This window comes from Patiria miniata, unplaced genomic scaffold (assembly GCF_015706575.1).
Source record: "Patiria miniata isolate m_02_andy unplaced genomic scaffold, ASM1570657v1 HiC_scaffold_6, whole genome shotgun sequence".
NCBI classification, from domain to species: domain Eukaryota; kingdom Metazoa; phylum Echinodermata; class Asteroidea; order Valvatida; family Asterinidae; genus Patiria; species Patiria miniata.
Window position 1 is genome coordinate 10,321,678 of NW_024037073.1, and position 22,428 is coordinate 10,344,105.

The 22,428-nt window shown below is 41.2% G+C and overlaps 1 protein-coding gene across 1 annotated transcript; it reads left to right on the forward strand.

Moving 5' to 3' along the window:
- Positions 1–9,534: 9,534 nt before the first annotated feature.
- LOC119742557 (mucin-19-like) lies at positions 9,535–13,260 on the forward strand. Its single transcript, XM_038218624.1, has 4 exons — positions 9,535–9,658; positions 10,221–10,529; positions 11,043–12,059; positions 12,654–13,260. The coding sequence occupies exons 1-4, from the start codon at positions 9,538–9,540 to the stop codon at positions 12,974–12,976; spliced, it is 1,770 nt and encodes a 589-aa protein (XP_038074552.1). The 5' UTR covers positions 9,535–9,537; the 3' UTR covers positions 12,977–13,260.
- Positions 13,261–22,428: the final 9,168 nt, after the last annotated feature.

The following is a 22,428-nucleotide window of genomic DNA, read 5'->3' on the forward strand; positions in this document are numbered from 1 at the left end:
TATCTTTTTGATGTATTGCACGATTCAACAAATTATTGTTGACTGCTGTGATGTAGGGCGAGATTTCGGACGTCCCTTAAATTTGAAAGATGTCCCGCCTTGTGGACGGTAACCTTAACGTTATGAAGCACATTGTAAACATGCATGGCAACTTCAATGAGAGCTATGCAGTGCTCGATGGCAGATCGCATCACGCAAGCAGAATCGTGTATATCTAGAGGTACAGTTCGCTCGTACAGTCATCCATCTTAAGTTTTAATCCATCTTAATTTTTAATCACCATTAATCCAGATGCGATATGCACCACCAAACACTTTGACACATTTTTTTGTTGAGGAAAAGAAGACGTTGCAAGGCATCAAGGGCGGATCCAGGGGGGGGGGGGCAAAGGGGGCCATGGCCCCCCAAAAAAACGAAACCAATTTTTTTTTTTTTTTATGTGACATCGCAATAAAGGCAGGCAATGAGTACACCACCATCTTTTCCTCAAAAACCATTGGTTAAAGTGGTCAGAAATTGCCTCAGATCGCATCACAGAGCATCTAGAATCCTACAATTTTTGGGGCCCTTAAGCGGGCCCCGAACCCACGCCGTAATTTTTTTGACCCACTTTTTGGGGGACCAACATTTTTTTTTGGCCCCCCGAAAATTGTGTTCTGGATCCGCCCTTGCAAGGCATCGCCTGCACCACCTACCTGTACTCATGCAGAAATTAAAGGTACTTGTTAAGAAAAAAAGGGCACTTGTATATAGCACCCCCACTGGCTACGCGTATAGGATCACTTGCATTTATCACAAAAGTGACCCACCGTCGAATTATTATCAATAAAGTTTACTTAGATTCAGTGGCGGTGCCCGACTCTGCAATTCTGGGCATTCCTCATAGCCAAGGTGGGTGCCTCATATGGTTAAGCCATGACCTGCACTTTAATCGATTCAATTTTTAATGATATTGCTTTTTAAGCGGACCTCTTCGGGTTTAATTTAGCATTAAATAGTCATGACAGAAACCTTTGGATTGGTTTCCTTGGACAACGTCCATTACTCGTCCATCGTGGTGAGGTCAGACCAAAGTTCCGGAATTGCTGCGGCGACGCGGTTTTCATTTTTTTTTCAAGCTTGGATTGTACTGACAATTAAGGTGGGTACTATTTTGCTTTTTGTGCACATTGGTGTCCTCCATAATTTGCCTATAGTCTTGAAATTTCTTGGGTATGTTCATGATGAGTGCTGTTGCTCTATGCATGTCAAAAATAACCCGGCCTTTTTAGGGTTAATCCACTTGTGATTGAGCTGTGATTGATTCGACTTGAACATGCAGACTCTGCCTCTTGACCGCCTTAAAGGTTACTGTTTACAAAAGCATTGCAGCGAATAGATGTCTAAAGGAAGGGGTATTTCATGATCGATTCCATTTGGATATCGGTTTCATTGCAGAAATGGTACCAGGTTTGTATAAAAAAATATATATAACGTGCCCAATTGAGACCCACGGTGGACGAGATTTTAACTTAATTGGTGCTTTCTTTATGTGTGACGTTGGTCTGTAAAAATCATTTCAGCACCAAAGCATTTCATTCTATCCCACCTCTGTAAATACATAACAATGTAGGGTGTTAAATCAACCTTTACCATAGGTGTGTGAAAATGCAATAAAGTTGTTGAAATTATTTCGGGTTCGTGTTGTTTTTGTTTGGTTTCCTGCACGCAGCGATATAGCTGTCCGTAAACGCCGGCTTTGCGAACGGGGGTTGTGGCTGGAGATGTGAAGACTTCCCCAATCCTTAATATTGTTGTCGCAATTTACATTTGGGGCCTTAGTCGATTAACAGCCACCAACTTAGTCCGTACATTGAAGTCCTGAGCAGACGGAACATTGGGTCTAACAAGAACACTCGGCGCAAATCAAATAAAAGATTGAACAACCTACTGCACCACCTACATAAACACATGCAGAAAAGGCACTTGTTAAGAAAAAAAAGGCACTTGTAAATACCACCCCACTGGCTACGCGTATAGGATCACTTGCATTTATCACAAAATTGACCCACCGAATTATTGTCAAAAAGCTTACTTAGATTCAGTGGCGGTGCGTGACTCTGCAATTCTGGGCAGTCCTCAGCCAAGGTGGGTGCCTCATATGGTTAAGCCATGACCTGCACTTTAATCGATTCAATTTTTAATGATATTGCTTTTAAGCTTTTTAGTTTTAAATAGTCATGACAGAACCTTTGGATTGGTTTCCTTGGACAACGTCCATTACTCGTCCATCGTGGTGAGGTCAGACAAAAGTTCCGGAATTGCTGCGGCGACGCGGTTTTCATTTTTTTTTCAAGCTTGGATTGTACTGACAATTAAGGTGGGTACTATTTTGCTTTTTGTGCACATTGGTGTCCTCCATGATTTGCCTTGGTGCCCTCCATCATTTACCTAAGTGCAATTTCCCCATTCCTTGGAGCTCCTTGGAACAAAAATGTGAGGAGGTGCGGCAATACAGGGCGCTGTTGTAGCTACCGCTGTTGTAGATACCGCGCATGATTGAAATAGACGCGCGCGCTGACCAAACACCGACTATTTCTTTTTGGCCTAAAAGGCATTAGCAGTATATTAGTTGTTTTCGTTTACAATAAACTGCTGCATTTTTAATCTGCATTTACAGCGCCATTTGTAACGGGTTAATTAGTAATGTGCTTTAATCCCTTAACAAGGACAAGCAATAAGTTAAAGCATCCATCTATGACCAAGAGTCAACTAGGCATCCAATATGCCATTTAAAGGCATCTCCTGTCTCTGGACCTTCAGTCCATCACCTTTTTTCCATGTCGAGCATTTCTATCTTTTGCTAATGCACCTGTTAAGAGTTTACTGGTAAGCAGTATGGCAGTTCACAGCTTGATATTGTTTGCAACTCTCGTGGCTGTTACGTATACATCTGGGGGTAAGTATTTGGTGTCTTGCATTGAAATGAATTCAGTTGTTTAGCAGCAGGGCAGACAGAAACCTCGTGTGAAAGAGCCTAAAGCCGGCCTCAGGTCGACCTGAGGTTGACCTCAGGTCGACGACACAGATCTGTTGGCGATTTAGTTTTCAGGATCAAGCTGCGTAGGCCGAGCTACGACCGTTGGGAACAACTCAGTCGCCGATTTTTTTTGCGACCTGAGTGTAACTGCGTCGATGTTAAGACGATCGGCATCAGCCGGCGATCAAAAAAAAAAAAATCAACAGTCGCAAGAGTGGACAAAATTTCAACTTCTGCGACGTGTTCCGCGACCATCACACGATTTCTCAGTTTTGTGAACTGAGCATAATTTTTTTTGCTTGATGGTGACGGTTCCGTCGTGGCTCAAGCAAATCGTGGGTCGACCTGAGGCCGGCTTTAGGCTCATTTTATACGCCCCGCACTGTACGCACTGAATGGGAAGGGGTAAGGGCCTCCTTGACCATTCTCTTCAAAAAGCATCTTCCCCCTCTCTGCCCACTCTTTCTCCCCCTGTCTCCCAGTTCCCAATTTCCAGAGAGAATACACTTAGAGACCTGAGGGAATATTTTACAAAGGTCTGAACAGTTGTTGCATAACTCATGCAGCTACTATAATAATGTTTCCCCGTCATTTTCAGAATTGCAATGCACTGAACCTTACTTTCACAAGTTCGGTAACACGTGCTTTGCAATCAGCAGTGGCAGCCAGGGATTCGGAGGAAACACTCAGACATGGCAAGATGCCTCTTACATATGCGGTAATATGAGCGCTCAGCTGCTTATCACAAACACGCAGCAGCAATTCGATGATGCCGTCTCATTCATGGCATCTAGTAACGGTGTGCAGTTTGCATGGATTGGATGTACATCACTGTCGGGGGCCAACTACACTTGCCAGGATAACAAGGCATATTACTACGCAGCCGCAGAGTTCGATGGTTTCTGGGGTAAGTTGGAAGCGTATGTCTTTCTTTTTTGGTCGGAAAACACGACACTAAAATGTGCCAAGAAATGGTAGTATTTAATAGTAGCAATAAGGCTTTGAATCTGGATTATTTAAAAAAGAAGCACTGCCCAATCAATAGCCAGATAATAATGACGATGATCGACGACCCTTTTTTAGCTGCACCATTAATATCCAACACATGCACTCCTAGAATTATTACAAATATTATGAGAGCTAGAGATGTATGCCGATGCTGACCGAGTCACAAATTTGCAGGACCCATGCTAACTTGCTATTGAAACTTTTTTAAATCCAGATTGGGAAGCATACAATCCAGATCCGAGTTATAACACCAAAAGGTGTGTCTATATATACCGCTCATCAGACGCAGCTGTGATGATCGAGAGTGCTTGCATCCTCACAAATGCCTTCGTGTGCGAAAAACCAGCTGTCGAGGAAACACCTGTATCCACCATGAAGACCACTGCGCTACCAACGAATTCTCCGGACATTTTATCTTCAAAAGACGTCACGAATGCAATATCTGCTACGGTTGCAATGTCTACGGCTGCAGGTCTCTCATATTCGGGTCCTACAGTTGCAGGTCCTACGCATGAGGCTCCTACGGTTGCAGGTCTAACGGCTTCGGGTTCTACAGCTGAGGGCCTATTGGATGCACGTACTACGCGTGCGTCTTCGGGTCCATCGGCTGAGGGTCCTACGGCTGCGGGTCCTAAAGCCGCTGGTCCTACGGCCGCGGGTCCTACGGCCGCGGGTCCTACGGCCGCGGGTCCTACGGCCGCGGGTCACACGGCCGCGGGGCCTACGGCCGCGGGTCCTATGGATGCATCTTCTAAGGCTTCAGGTTCTACTGTCACCTTTGCAACAGGTATAAGGGATTGTGAAACTCAAAAGCGAGCAAAGCACATCGTGTTATAATTAAATAAATAAAAAAAACCCAGCAAATGTGTCAGAGGGAATTTCTGCATAAAAAATCTGCAACAATACAAAACATGGACATTACACCAACAATTCGTTGTCCACTGTCTGTAACACTAGCGAAAATAATTAGATAGAAGGACGTACTTCGGACCAAAAAAACACGTGTGAGCTAAATACCTGAATTCAAAATTGTTTTCTTCCAGGATTAAAAGAACAATATCGGTCGTCAATGTCTTTTGACATCTTTTGAAAATCATTACTTTTGTCATGAACGGAAAGTGAAAAAGTTCAAAACAGAGCTGCAAATTTTCTTTAGTGCTTACAACGTTAGTTACTACTCTCTATATTCATATTTATCTTTTTCTTTAGACGTCTTCGTCAGATGCAACGCAAAGCGTAATCAAGCGCAATTCCCCGCCCACTATGAAACTGCCCCGACGAAATGGCGCCCTCAGCCGGGATTGTGCATCCACAACCACGTGATCACAGCAGGCACAGTGCGCAACGCCGTCATCTGTGCAACTTGGTGCCTCGATGACCCCAGATGTCGCTCGTTCAACTATGTAGCCAGTGAGCAACGATGCGAGATGAGTGACGTCACCATGATGGAGGTGGAAGACGGCAACCTCGTTTCAGACGCCGGTTGCATCGTCTACGATCCATCCCAATACACTGTAAAACCTGGTGTCTAATTTTTTTAACACATTATGAATAGCTAAATGCGGTACCGTCGGTGAAGGGCAAAAACCTAATATTGATTTACATCACCCGACGCAAAATTCCATCGTATGAACACTACATTAAACATGCAGTGGATGAATATTTAACGCTTAAAAGGGGAGAGTCGAGAAAGGCGTAGTCTTAAGTTTGATTCGATTTGTATACACACAAAAAAGTCCCAGACAGCCGGTTGAAGTTTTGTAGCAGCTTTTTAACTGAAATTTGAGTGATTTTCAGAGACAAAATATATATATAAACACTCCTTTAACACTGTATAAACGCCTCGTGAACGGATATGTTTAGAAACACTCGACATCGTATTAAACTTTCAAGCGCTCATATCTTGTGCTTAAGAGTAACTTGAATATCATGTGCCACATGGCATAATGAATCCGACTCAAGATTGAGCTTTCCAATTGCGTCTCTCCCCTTAACGCGTTAAAATGTTAACTGTTAACTGTTGCAAAAAGCGTATATAATGTTCACAAGTTGAAAACTAGGTGTAGCTACAGTGTAACTACATTGCATGTTCCTGGGTTTAAATGTATTATTAAATAATTATTTCAGTGTCAGGTTATCTGAAGTAAAACATTAATATCTTTTGCACACATTTAACTGAAACAGTTTTTACACACATTAATTCTTTTCACAAAGTGAGGAATATTCACCTGCTTTATGACTGTCAAGAAGATTGCAGTTATTTATTTCAAGACGCTCCTGGGCACGCTGTCATTGCCGACCTAACATATGAAGGGAACATTCTGAGCTATATAGCTTTCAGCTTTAAAAATAAAAAAGACTATGCAAAGGATACTTCACTCATAGTTGTATTTTAATGACATTTACACACCAAGAATGCAAAGTAAACTTGTGGCCGGCCAACCTCGCCTGTCCTGCCATCAAATAAATAAAAGTACCCTTACTCGATACCCGATACCGATCCAAATGCTTACATTAATTATTCTATAAAAGTAATCGTTTCTAGAGCCGGAGAGCATGCACGTGGTAAACCGAATCATGTTAATCTCACTTCAAGGAAATGTTTGTAGATGTATATATTATAAAAGTTGTTATGTCGTTGATACTGTACTGAGGTACCTCTCTTATCAAACATTTAAATGGTACGCGTATTATCATTGTGATAGATTTCTCGGTCACATTAAAGTCTTATTGTGAAAGTTCTTCAATCATTTTCGTAAGAATTCTAGAGAGAATCTAAACATTCCTATATTGACTAATTGGGGAACCGACGACAAAGGGCTGGATAGCTCAGTTGGTTAGACCGCCGAAACGGTTATCCGGACGTCGCAGGTTCAAGCCTCGCTCCAGTCAATTACCTTATTCAATTTTTCAAATAAAATATTGCACGGTTTGATTCGATTAAGGCCTTATTTGTCTGTTTGCGTTTTCTTTGGCGGAGAAAGTCACAACCTTTACCTTTTTGATGAATTGCACGATTCAACAACATTTTAGTTGCCTGATGTGGGGCGAGATTTCGGACGTCACTCAGATGTACAACTCAGATGGTGTTCCCAGCTTATGAACGTAAACCTCAGTGTCATATAACATAATTCTAAAATGAATGGCAACAGAGGCGGATCCAGGATTTTTTTGCAAATACCCACCTTACCCCCGCTGGCTATACCTTTGTGTCCGAGTGTCCGACCCCATCCCCTAACACCACCCCACCCCTAGATCCGCGCCTGGGCAATATCATTTTGTTAAATGAGCTATAAAGTGTTCGATGGCGGCGCGCTTCACGCAACCAGAACGTGTGTATATCTAGAGTTACGACATGAGGTTTGCCAGTTCTTTTTGTCACGCGGTCTATCGACGCCAATTTGGGTACAACAGTAATACACTGTGAGAGAACGTGTACACGCGTTTCCATGCATGATGTGCAACTATTGGTATCCCAGTGTCTTTCACTGCATCCTGGAATACGTCCAATTGGCAAAACACGTTTTGAACGAAATGATGTTAATCGGAAAGAACATTTAAAAGTAGGATATAAACATCCACACGATCATATCCTTTAAAAACTGGGGGTTATTCTTGCGAGAGCAACTTCCGGGGTCCACTTTTGCCACCCCAAAGTCGGGCTGTTAATCGGGTGATTGGTCACCGCTGTTCGTGAGCACGGTGCCGTGAGTTTGTTTCTGCATTCAATTAGTGACGCAGAAAGGGGACAATATATAGGGTCCCCAATTCGGGCGATTCACAATACAATACGCCACCAAGAGTTTGCCAAGGAGAGTTCATTTTTTCAACTTCGCAGGGACATTTGAAATTGTTCGTAAGCGTATGATTCGAGTATCTGTTTGCCCATTTCTTCCTTTTTTATCAATATGGTGTTTTTTGTAAGGCGGCAGAACACTATGCCCTAATCTATAATATATTATCTCAAGTTGTCTACTGACACTCATTCAAATGGGCCATGATTTGTCGACCGTAAACATGAAAAAAGGACTCTCCATGGCAAACTCTTGGCGGCGCACTGCATTGTGAATCGCCCGAATTCACCAGAGGTCCCCAATTTGGATTCGTGTACAAAACATATGGGAGGTCTTCCTAAAAAGTTAGAGCACAATAAAGAGGGACAATGGGGGGGGGGGGGGGGGGGGGGGGTTTCCCTGATTGCAGGCAAATACACACTTGTGTGTACGTGTGTAATACTAGACACACAACGTGTATCGTACATTGTTTGAAAACGACAGGAAACACGCAACATACTCCGTCGTGTCCGATGTTAACAATCGGTTTTTTTCCCCCCGTCTTTTCTCGGAAACGGTTAGATATTAGGTTGGTTTCCTTCCATTTCTTTTCTCCAAAGAAGTAAGTGCATGCGTCAGTTCTCAAACTGAACTTTAATTTTGTTCCTTCCTTCAGATGGACTTGATTAAACACAATTTAAGAAAGAACATTCACCTTCATTATCATTATTATTTATTTCTGGTAATGAAACCAAGGATTCCTCATGAGCGCCCTAGGCACAGTAGCTCCCAAGCCTGAAGAAACCCGCAGAGAGGAGAAAATGAGAAGAAATTACAGTTTTAGAGGGTGGGAGGACAACCCACGGAATCAGGTATGGACTGAAAACCCAGTCCGCATGTTGGCGGGATCGGAACCAGGCGGGAATCACAGCGACTGTAGCTTGCGAACAAAAACAAATGCGTAGGTTCAGTTCGCTCGTAATCATCCATCTTCTCATTAATCAAAGTGCTATATGCACCATTAATTTCTGATACAAATTGTCTGTGATGGAAAAGAAGATGTTGCAAAGCACCCTGGGTACCACTTGACGATTAATGCATGTGCCACTTTCTGCGCTTGTGTCGAGCGAATGAGAAAGTGCGAACACTCGGTCACCGGTACATATAACATTTATGAGAAACTCACAGAAATAATTGCAGGCCACCACCAAAGTGCCTACAGCATCACTTACGTTTGCTACCAAAGTGACGTACTGAATTATTACCAAACAGCTTACTTCTAGGTTCAGTGGCGGAAAGACTAAAAAAAAAATTCGCGGCTGTCAACCAAGATGGGACCCTCATACGGTGCCGTCCGGTCCAAATAATTGATGAGAATGTAAGCCATGGCCTGCACTTAAGCACTTAAATTGATTCAATTTTAATGATATAGATACACCCGACCTCGGATTCAATTTAGTATTTAGTATTAAATAGATCGACAGAAGGTCTTGGTTCCCGTGGAAAACGTCCATCAGTCGTTTTATGCAACACCAGAATGCCTGGGTGTATTAGTGTTCCCTCTAAACTGCTGCATTTTTAATTTGCATTTGCAACGCCATTTGTAACGGATGAATAAGTTATGTGGCTGAATCCCTAACGAGGACAAGCAATTACTTAAACGGGTCAACTAGGCATTCAACAAGCCAATTAAAAGCAACCCATAACCCTGGAGCGTTAGTCAACCACTTTTATTCCATGTCGAGCATTTCTCTCTTTGGCGCACCTGTTGGTGTGAGGGGTCCACTGGTAAGCAGTATGGCTGCTCTCAGCTCGATATTGTTTGCAACTCTCATGGCTGTTACGTGTACATCTGGGGGTAAGCATTTGATGTTTTGCTTTGTTATGAATTGGTGTTTCTCTTCACTTATTGGCGTAAGCGTTCAATGCTTAAAACGGTGTCAGTATTATGGCAATAGATCTCATCCAAGTCCTGGTCGTGCACTCAGCCATAGACAAGGGTGGCATTCATAGATCAGACGAGACCTCATTTTCTCGAGGAGGGGATGCACTTGTTTCGGTTAAGGTTCCAATAAATTAACTCCAGTTCTTTACATGTCCCAGCTCTATAATGACCCACCGCCGCGGCAGAGACATCCTAAGAGGTCCTATGCCGCGTATCACGCTACCTGCACTATAAAACACACTGAATGGTGAGGGTAAGGGCCTTATGGACCATTCTCCTCTAAAGCAATGATGAATGTACGTTTCAACAGTGTCAAAAAGCATATAACCCGTGCAACCTTCTCTCTCTTACTCAGTTCCCAATTAGTTCAGAGATAATACAGCGACAATATGCCGAAGACCTGGGGGATATTTGACAACGGTCTGAAAGTTGTTGCATGACTCAGTTACTATATGTTTCCCCCTGTCGTTTTCAGAATTGCAATGCATTGGACCTTACTTCCACAAGTTCGGTGACGCGTGCTTTGCAGTCAGCAGTGGCAGCCAGGGATTTGGAGTGAGCGATCAGACATGGCAAGATGCCTCTTACATATGCGGCAACATGAGCGCTCAGCTGCTAATCACAAACACACAGCAGCAATTCGATGATGCCGTCTCATTCATGGCATCTGGTAGTGGTGTGCGGTTTACATGGATTGGATGCACATCACTGTCGGGGGCCAACTACACTTGCGAGGATAACAAGGCATATTACTACGCAGCCGCAGAGTTCGATGGTTTCTGGGGTAAGTTGGTAGCGTTTTTCTGTTTTGCGTCTTAAGACACGATACTGGAAAATGCCAACGAAGCTTTGCAACTGGATTATTTATTGACCTAGAAACAGTGTGGTGATAAAATTTTCCATGTGGATTCACGGTGTGATTTTTTTGGTCACTCAACTCCGGGGGTTAAAAAGAAGAAGAACTATATGAACATATCGCGGTAGAATCGCGTTAACGCTGCTTGTGAAATTCTTGTCGAATAACGTGATATACAAAATAGACGCGGAAAGCGCACAACCTGAGACAAACACAACTTAACGCACATAATCCCATAATTGCCCATTATGTGCCCAATGAAATAGCCAGATAATAATGATGATAAAGACGACTCTTTTAGCTGAACAAAATCCAACACATTCACTTCTCGAGATCATTAGAAATATTGCCAGTGCTAGAGATGTATCAGGTCGCTGCCCGAGTCACAATTAAATTTACAGGACCCATGCTAACTTGCTATCGAAACATTTTCTTTTCCAGAATGGGCAGCAAACAATCCAAGTCCGATTTATATCACCAAAAGGTGTGCTTATATATACCTAGACCTAGCTGTGATGATAGAGAATGTGTGCACCATCAAAAATGCCTTTGTGTGCGAAAAACCCGCTGTTGAGATAACATCCGCATCCCCTGCCACCATGAAGACCACTGCACTACCAACGACTTATCCGGGGCTATTTTCTCCAAAAGGCGTCACGAAGGCAATTTCTGATACGGTTGCAGTTTCCACGGCCGCAATATCTACGGGTGCTATTCTGACGGCGGCAAGTCCTACGGATGAGGCTCCTACAGATGCAGGTCCTACGGCTGCGGGCCCTACAGTTGCGGGTCCTATGTATGAAGGTACTACGGCTGCAGGTCCAACCGATGCTGATCCTATGGATACAGGTCCTACTGATGCGGATCCTACATATGAGGGTCATGTGGATGCAGATACTACGGCTGCGGGTACCAAGGCTGCGGGTCATACGGCTGCAGGCCCTACGGCCGCAATATCTACTGCTGCAATTCCGACGGCGGCAAGTCCTACGGATGAGGCTCCTACAGATGCAGGTCCTACGGCTGCGGGCCCTACGGTTGCGGGTCCTATTGATGCAGGTACTACGGCTGCAGGTCCAACCGATGCTGATCCTACTGATACAGATCCTACAGATGAGGGGCATATGGATGCAGGTGCTACGGCTGCGGGTACAACGGCTGTGGGTCCTACGGCTGCAGGCCCTACGGCCGCAATATCTACGGCCGCTATTCCCACGTCGGCAGGTCCTTCGGCTGCCGGTCTTACATCTTCAGGTCCTACTGTTGCGGGTCCTACGGATGAGGCTCCTACAGATGCAGGTCCTACGGTTGTGAGTCCCATGGATGCAGGTACTACGGCTGCAGGTCCAACCGGTGCAGATACTGTGGATGCAGGTCCTACAGATTTGGATCCTACGGATGAGGATCCAATAGATACATCTTTTACGGATTCGAGTTCTACTGTCACCTTTGCGACAGGTATGAGGCAGTGGGAAACACAAAAGCTACCAAAGCACATCGTTTGTAATTAAATAAAAAAAAAACATGTGGTCAGAGGAAATTGTGACATTTTTAGTCTGCGACAAAAGGAAATGTGGACTTCACATCAGAAAAGGATTCGTTAAGACAATGAATACACAACCAAAAACATCTAATTGTGTTCAAATATTACTATCAAAATCTGGAAATTGACCCGTTAAAAGAATGCTCATTACAGGCCTTGGCTTGACACCATCTTGTTTCAGATAACTTGTTATACCAGGTTGATGGTGTTTTGTCAGTGTCACCTCAGCCCACCCAGTTATTATGTCGAAGTCCGCAGTCTGAAACACCGGGGAAGATAATTAGGTGGAAGGAAATGCTTATTTTGATGAAAGAACACCCAAATGTAATAATAATTGTTTCATTCCAGGTATTTAAGTAATGATAACTATAAAAGTCATTACTTTTTGTCTTGAGAAAGTGAAAAAAAGGTTTAAAACAGAGCACCAAAATGCTATTTAGTGCATACAACGTTTTGGTTTTTCTGATGCAAAGTTACTCTCTATGTTATGTTTTTTTCTTTTTCTTTAGACGTCTTGGTAAGATGCAACGCAAAGCGTAATCAAGTGCAATTCCCCGCCCACTATGAAACTGCCCCGACGAAATGGCACCCTCAGCCGGGATTGTGCATCCACAACCACGTGATCACAGCAGGCACAGTGCGCAACACCGTCATCTGTGCAACTTGGTGCCTCGATGACCCCAGATGTCGCTCGTTCAACTATGTAGCCAGTGAGCAACGATGCGAGATGAGTGACGTCACCATGATGGAGGTGGAAGACGGCAACCTCGTTTCAGACGCCAGTTGCATCGTCTTCGAGCCATCTCCATACGCAGTAAAACCTGGTGTTTGATTTATGAACACTTTCTGAACCTTTTTTTGTGTTGTAGTCCAGTCTGCACTTGTGTCGAGTCACTTGTGTCGAGTCCGTGTCAAATTCTCGAATCATTTGGTTTTGAGTCCGACTGCGAGACGCATTATTTTGTACGAAATGGATGTGCATGGACCTAAAGGCAAATACCAATGACCGATCGTGTTAAGTGATGCGCTGTTGCAGAAATTAGGGCTAATTAATTGGCATAGTATTTACAACACCAACTGGCGATTGGTGCGGTACAGTCAGCCCAGTCGCCAGCTCCAGGCATTTCCGGGGGGGGGGGGGCACACTAAGCTAGAGGGCACACCGCAAGAAAAAAAACACCCACTGTTGTAGAACGTTTTGTACGCTTATGGCTATTGCCGATGGGAGGGGGGGGGGTACTCTTCTCCCCTTCTTTAGCCACGGGCCGGGCCTGGTGGTAAAGTTTGTATGTTTACCGTTCTTTGGCGTGCTTTAAAATTTCTTTCGGAAAAACGACAACACAGAAATCAAACCTTTAATTGGGAAGTTTTTGGTGAAAACATATTTGACTGCCGATGTGACTCGAGTCGAGCCCAAGTAACGGAAATTGCTACTCGCGACGGGCTCGAGTGCGAATCCGTCTCGGGTATCTTGGTAAAAACAGTGAAGTAAAATTACTTAATTACTTAATTAATCCTTGGTAAAAATTATTTCGTGGTTATGTAGAACGACTACAATTTATCTTTCTTCTAGGTAAAGTGTTAATAAATGTTTAAATTTAAATTTAAACTATCATTAAATTATCAAAGTTTCTTTTATAAAATTAAGCTATGTCTCCTCAAAGATCTCCTTTCAGTGACTAGATCCAGAATGGCTTTCATCGCGCGAGACTCTTGCATTAGTGCTGGTCAAATCTAACTTTCTCCTGAAAAAAGGGAAACGAAAGAAAAATACTCCACTTAGAGTCGATTACAAAGTTATGGTACACCAAAAAAGAAAAGAAAAAAAGATTGATTGTTAGGGTTCTTGGAAAATAACTCAGAACACATGGCAATAGCTAAATATGAACGAACACACCGACAAGACCGGTTTTATTTAAATGGGAAGAATGCGCCGCAATATGACTCTCCTACATGTACAGAGTACGTGCATAACAACCCATGTAAAGTGCAGCATTATGGACAAATACATGATCGTCACTCCTGATTAAGTTTGTACATCTCCATTCTCCACTAAACGATTCGAATGTATTTGCCCGACAAAGAGGCCAGTAAATGATAGGCTTGAGTTAACTTGTTACCTTCGAACGTCTTGGTAACCACCTCGAATTCTAGGCTCATGCCGACGCCCGACTGCGTAAATTGGTTTTTAATTTCTCGTTGCTGAAAAGTATGCAGGAGCTTCACTTTATTGTTCTTTGTGAATAGCATGGCGGCTTTACCGTTGAGTTGGACAGTTGGTAATCTTTACGCAATGGATGGCAACTTTCACTGCAACTTCGTGAAGTTTACCATTAAAAAGTAAAACCTTTGACGTGTTTACATAAGTCGTGTACATATACGTCATTACATTTTTAAAATGTTCTTTTCAAGCTACATGATAATTCCGTAAACTCTTTGGTAGATTTTGACTTAAATTGTGTATGTCGTTACAAAACTTGATTTTTACATATTTTTTCTTAACATTCATTTTGTGTGCGAATGTTAAAGAATTAGTTCAGTACCACTTATCAAATATATAATATATTAATATTTTCTGCACAAATTTTCAAAAGTTTGGCACATAATTTTGACAGTTCTACTTTACTGATGCACTTTAAATTGAGGAATATTCACCTGTATTATGTATGTTAAATTGATTGAAATTGTGTATTTTGTACACGCTCTTGCGGACGTTCTCATCGCCAACCAAATCTTTGGAAATTGTTCCAAACTATAAAATATTCATCATTATAAATACAATAAATTTGTAATGGATATTTCACTAATACGTGCTTTTAATGTGCACTGAAAAAACTGTGTTTAGCAATTAAACACTTTTCTGAGCACTTTCTTGTTTTTAGTTTGTAAACATGTTTGAGGAAGGACGGTGTTACAACTGATAATGTAGTAACCAAGGATAACGTATCACCAACCGATAATGTCACTAAAATTGACTGATACAATATCACTAACCGATAATGTAACAAACAAAATTATAACCGATAATGAAGTAACATGTACTACACTATCAGTCAATTGTTGTTACATTTTTGGTCCCAACCGATAAGAAAAATTTACTGATAGTGTAGTAAATGTTACTATTATCGGTTGGTGATACGTTATCCGTTGGTTACTACATTATCAGTTGTAACAGACGGTGTGTACCAATGGAAAGTTGATGTGTAGTAATTAAAGACATGATGTTTAGCTTCTAAACATGTTTACAAAGTGATAGCAAGATTGTGTTTAATTGCTCAACACAATTTTTAGAGTGTGATTGTCACACCTTGTATCCAAAGTAAACTTGGGGCCAACATTGCCTGTCCTGGCATCAAATAAATAAAAGTACCCTTACTCGATACCCGATACCAATCCAAATGCTTACATTCATTATTCTATAGGCCTACCAGTAATTGTTATTTAGAGAGAGCCTGAGAGCGTGCACATGCTAAACCCAAACAGTTTATCTCAGACAGAACATCTACAGACATTTGTCTTCTCTGGATGTGGATTTTCGAACTGCAAAGACATGTTTTGGGATGGACATGTACATAAATTAGAGATGTTTTGTCGTTGATACTGTACTGAGGTACCTCACTTATCAAGGTTTTTAAAAAGTACTCTCTTTGTGATAGATTTTTCGGTCTCATTAAAGTGTTATTGTGAAAGTTATTCGATATTTACATAAAAAATCTTAACGTTCATCTCCCGTTTGCCGTACCAGGGGCGGATCCAGGAATTTTCGCAGAGTTCTTTTCGGCAGCAAATCGATGCTGAAAAGTAGACAGTTTTTTGTCGGGATACTTGGCTCCGTAAAATCAATAGGTGGTGGATATGGGATTGGTGTGTGCGGGGGGGGGGGGCCTCGTACCATACCTTTTTTTATGAAAAAAAAGTTACACATTTTTTGACAAAGATTGGGGAGGGGGGGGGGGGGATTTAACACCCCCTGGATCCGCGCCTGCGTATATTGATCTGTAGCGATGTGTAGTGATGATAGAAAGGTATAATAAAAATCACGCCACAGTTATTTGATATAGGTGAAACATTTGCAAAGGCTACAACTAATCACTTCTCTTCTTCACCATCGCCCAAAAACCTACCCCCGTCCCCAACGCCTCTCAAAAAAAAAAATCACACTCAATTAATAACATTATGAAGCTACTCCCAACCCGCAACCCCAGTATTGAAACATGCCCATAACAACTTATGAAAATTAAATCTCTCTAGAAAGTATTGGCCAAACAAAACCCAAACTAACATGAGAGAGAATTACCTTAATTCTAAATTGTATATTATAAGTAGAAAAAAATATATACGAAAAATATGTTCAAGGCCCCAAGCACTCATTCCTTACCCATTTGTGCGTCATGCAGTAAGAGTTTACTTGGAGCATTGTTTCTGCATCATCATGGAGACTGTTGCTTGGAACCGCAGCTTAACGGCTTGGCTCTCGTGGCGAATTGGCAACAGTGTTTTTACCTAAATATGTCTTTTAATTTGTAGCTCCTCTCTATCACTGACCTGTGGTTATTACTTCCTTAATGGATAAAGAGAATCTTTCTGCACATCATACGCTTCCTATAAAAACTTCCGCCATGCAAAAAGCTGTCAAATGTACCTTAAAAAAGTAAAAAAGAAAAGAAAAGAAAAAGGCAGGCATACAAGTCCTGTAGTTCGTCATGTGACCATAAATATTAGTCTATAAATACTTGATAAGTCTCGGCCAAAAACAACCCCATTTTTTTTCCGACTCACTAAAATGCATATTTCCATGTACGTATATTAAATAATCAAAATGTATGATAATGCTTCTTTTAAAATCGGTTGCCATGTCAACCATGGGCATCACACTGGACTTGTTTTACATGTAGTACCCTTGTATTTGATCCCCGGGAAAGGACAACAAAATGCACAATGACGATCTGCCTCAGTGCTCCGGAGATTTTACATGAGGTTTCATAGATATAGGCATATTGATAGGGGCAAGAAACTTCTTTAAAACCTTATAAAATACATGCAGTGATAGCTAATTGCAAAACAAAAGCTTAAACCTTCCTTTTCAAGCTTGTCTTTGTATTTATTAAGTGCACTGTCAAGTAAGTAAGGTTATAAAAAATGAAAGCTGGTTAACCAACCACTAACATGCAACTTAACATCATAACATGCGATCCCATTATCTAACCGATTTCGTAAATTTAGCCTACTAAGTATAAATTTGCCATTTTAATAAATGTCTTCATCAAACCGGAAAAAACCTTTGCCTTTAGTGCCCTCTAACGCGGAAATAGTATACAATAAAAACGCGCCCATGTTCAGATTTGAACCCGAAGTTCTATGACAGCTTCTTATAAAAACATATTCATCAACGAGTTCCTCATTCGTGGATCTGTTGCAGCCTTGTTTTCAGTATATTTGAATGCATTTTGTGATATGTCGGAAGTTGGACACAGAAAATGTTGATGGGGTACCATACAGTTGTGAATGAAGGGTTTTTCTCGTAAAAGGCAGATTTAGTTACGTATTTAGTCACAATGTAACCTTCCCCTTTTGTTAAAAGTCAACCAGCTATCGAAATCATCGATTGAGTTCTCGCTCGTAAAACAGTTTAACCAACACAAGCAACTCAAATCAAACAAAACAGAGAAAAAACATATGAAGGAAAAACTATTTGAAAACCTATTTAATAAAAGATGAGAAGTAACATAACATACATCATGGTAATAATTTTTTTAAAGCATTTTTTAAAGGACGGTTTGTAGTACATGTATACTCTCTTTTTGACTGTACGTACTTTTCTGGTAATTGCATTCACTTTTTCAAATGTTAAAATCTTAACTTAGGAATGCAGGAGCGTCCACAAGTTTGTCATTACTTTTTGATTTTTTTTCGGAAATCTTGTAGTCCACTTGAACAACAGTCTTCAAACACTCACCTGTGGTCAGGGAAGGGGAACAAATAATCATCAAACTAGTTAAAAGAGGAACTTTCGAGAAAGGAAAGTCGTTTGTGGTCAATTGTTTGCACAGCGATGCATTTACTGATAAATAACTGACTGAAAGAAAAGAGAAATTGCTTCCCTATCACGGGTATTTAAATGGATAAAAAAGAGGCGCAGGCGCAGTTCACATTTCCAAAAGGGAACTTCTTTGTTAAATGCGCATCACTGTGGCTAACCCGGTCCATTCTGATCTGAGCGAATTCAATTGAAAACACGGAGGATTTCAACGTGATACAAATGAATAAGGCTTGATCAAGAATCGACACCATCCACAATGTAAGTTTTCGTCATTTGTTCTTTTTCCTTCTCTTTTTTCCCCGTTTTACTACTTGAAGCGATTTTGCAAATGTAAATATTGAAGTTTTCCAACGCTTCTAATTAGTTGGTGAGCTCCATTATGAAGTACACTTTTGTGTATCCTTTTACATATGTAGGATGTTTTGTGTTTAATGTTAATGTTAAAGAGGTTGTGTATGGTTAGGTATTACCCCCCACAACTGAATCATACAGTGATGCTGCCGTCGTTTGTGCAATCACAGACGAACGGTTTTAATCCTCCGAACATTGACACTTTGTTGCAGCAATCTGTAATGTGTTTATGTATCGTAATTCAGTAACAGTGAATACAAGATGTCTACTCGTGTATCTTGTAAACAAAACACACACACACCCACGCCCCCCCCCCCCCCCCTTGTCGTATGTGGTAAAACGCAAAGACTGAGATGCTTATTTCATTCATAACTAATTTATTGAAAGGGCAGATCAGGATTAAGGTAGGTCCTTGGCCAAAGGAAATCCCCCATGTTCATCTTCAAGCATCGTTGCCTTACTTCTTTGTTGAGCGTCAAACTCATTTCGTTGATATTAGATGAATGTATGTACTTCTTCAAATACATCATGATACTATGAAAAGCCAGTGTCATTGTCCCAACTCACTCATCCAGTCACTTGCTGTCAGCATGTATTGCCTTATTTTTGGGCACAAATAAAAGGGTTGGCTGCGCTCAGGTCGAATATAACGCATGTCGAAAGTTTGGCCGGGGGTTGGCCACATTCAATTTTATACCATTATACCAATGTTGGATCATGTCAAAACCAACGTCATGTGAAGTTTATATGGCCGATACTGACCAATGTTGATTGGAAAAGACCAATATTATAGTGTAGTCAGTAGGCAGTAGGCCTAAGTATGCTCACCACTAGGCCTACTACGCGTCGAACGTCCGTATTAGCTATGATTGACATGTGTGTGTTGACGTATGTACACAAAATTCTCTTCGAATTAATGTCCATATTACATTGAGTTACTATCCACATTTTCCACACAGTCACTGGCTGTCTTTTAATGTTGGTAGTAAGCTTACTGTAATCAGTCGAAAAATGTCCTACATCAAAGTTTATGGCTGCCTTGTTGTCAAGCACGGCTTTCCATATAAACCGGCGACCACGAAGACTATCACATGTCCATTATAGGCCTGACTTTGTGTACAGCGTATGCTGTGGTCTTTAAGAACCACATAGCAAATTTAATATTTCGAAAATGTGTCTCATGTACTCTCTTAAGTCAGTAAGTAACGACATTTGTGTGGAATAAACTTACCCCTCAACATGAGAACTGCAAGCATCGAGGTCATGCAGTTTCCAAATCGTATACAGGAAGTCCCCAGTTATGCTATAGTTATTGTGATAGTCTTGATAAGGGTCATTGGTGGTCGTGAGTGCAGAGATGATTTCCGGGTACGTTTCCTCTGTGTTTTTACAAAACACAAATGGTTTGCGAATTCTAAGAGGAAGGAGGAATCTTTATTCTTTATATTATAAAAATTAAAATTATAATTATAAAAATTATAAAATTATAAAGATATTTTAAATTTTAATTGTAATCGTCATTAGGCTAAATGCTCAGCATTGCAGTTTGTGTCGATTTGTCGAGAACAATATTTCTGAATAAAAAAGAAGAAGAATGATTGAATTGCTCACCATTCATAAAAAAAGGGAACAAATCAGCCTTTAGATCTGTTAGCAGGCCATGTAAAAACGGTCATGTTTTCTGAACAGCTGCAGCGATAAGAAATGAGGGTTTCCATGTTTTAGTTGTACCGTTTAGTAATTGGTCAAACTTTGGAAATCGTTCATATCCAGAAAGCCATCGGTACATAGAGAATAGACTATTTTTATACAGGCAGCTATGAATATAGGTTTTTTTTTTTATCAGGGGCAGATCTAGCTTTCAGGAAATTGGGGGGGGGGGGGGTTAATATGAAGGGCAGTTGGGTGAAGGTGTGTCAAAGGCATGTCGGGTTTGGCGGGGAATGCCCTTCGTGGCAAATTTGGAAATCTACCGTGTTTTTTTCTGCATGCTAAGGCAATTTCAGAATAGATTCAGGCATTGCATTATTTTTGGCCACATTTTACTAGTATCATAACATAAGTCGGCGGCTGAAAGAGGGGGCAGGGATGGGAGTTGCACCCCCAGATCTGCCACTGGTTAGTATATATGTGGGTCATTCTACACAATTTGGGTTCACTTGTTCATGTCCCTGTTATATTTTACTATATACCCAACAAATACTACATTTTTGGAAGTCATTTTTAAATAAACCCCAATTGCAAATTACAAAATACCAAGGTAACAGCGGCAAGAAAAAGGACACTTTGGACTCTAAATATATTGAATGTCCGTCGATTGTAGAACATTTTGTGGGACTCGGTTTTCAATACACGATGATAGTTTTCATACCATTAAAAAATTATAACGGCTGCATTTTGTTGATCAGATCCTAAGCATTTGAGTGATTATGAACAGCAAACTGACTACCTAACATATAAATAACTTGTTTGAAGTCATTCGTAATGATGTTTGATTAGGAAATTAAAAAACTTCCAAGGTAACAAGGACAGAAAAATGTCCCACTAAATTAATTAATTAATTTTTTTAATGATGACTAATGAACAACAAGTCTGGGATTTGGTTTCTAATGCACGATGAAAATTCTCATTCGATTAAAAAAATAACAATTCTGAGAGATGTCTTTTGTTAAGCGGAAGGTAAGCATTACTGAAATTGTATATACAAATACGATTGTATTAACTGAAAAAGGCTATTTCGTTTTACAGTTTTAATCATGACGTACCCTCGTAGCAAGGTGACATTGCTGCTCATCTCCATGATTATTCTGATCGATTTGGCACTATTCAAGATCACGGATGCATGTGAGTTTTAGTTTGTATTAAACGAAATTCTACCCTTTTGACTCCTAAAATTTGAAAATCAATTTAAGGAGGCTTCTTTTCAACCAGACTTTAATGACATTTCGATTCCTTTCAACTGGCTTTTAACTTATTTTTCCAATTCCTTTTTTTTTGCCAGTTCACAAATTCCAATGTATTTTTCATTTTTTTGGGGGAGGGGGGCGGAGAACTCTCCCCCCTCTATAAAATAGCGTGCCCAGTCGCCCCCACTGAAATTGGCGAACGGCGAACGTCACAGTCCTATAAATTGCCATGCTTAGCGTGTTTTGATATTGCCTTTTCTGTCATGTCTTCTGCCTGTTTATTTCAACGTCCTGGTTGGAAATCGAATCTCGCCACCTATTGTATGACATTGACCATGGTGTTGGTTTTGAACAGCGCCTCCTATGGAAAAATGGTGGCCACCCCCCTCCCCTATCACTTTTTGATTTTTCGGAGGCCGTGTGTCCTGTGAAAAAAACACCTGTGTACCTTTCAGCACGGATGAAATTGCCCTCCGCATTACACCCCCCCCCCCACTCGCCACCCTAGGATGAGAGCCATGACTAAGCTGCTGATTCCAACCCCATAAAAAACCCGAATGTACTGACTTAATTAAAACATGTTTGAGGTCGACAGTATCGTTAATGACATTGTCCAAAGACAGCGCATGATCGACAACCACACGCAAGAGGTAAATCGCTGTTTAGCGTAGTGTTCTTTTCGACATAAGAGACGCAGCTGGAGTCAAACGTAAAAAAAAAAAAAAAGGAAAAAAATCTAAGCCCTGACAATCCGTCTAAGTAGAAAGCTGGCTTCAGACGAAAGAAACAAACATCAACACACGTTATTCCGTATATCTTGCAAGCTTTACTATTTCACCAATTAACGACATCTGACTCTTGTTTGGTTATCCACCAATAACGTAGCACGAATGTATGACAGCGTTGTAATCTTTATTTTTTTTATCCTCTGTCAATTTCATCACAGAGATAAGTCATGTGAGAAGTAGCATTGCACATTAATGGTGG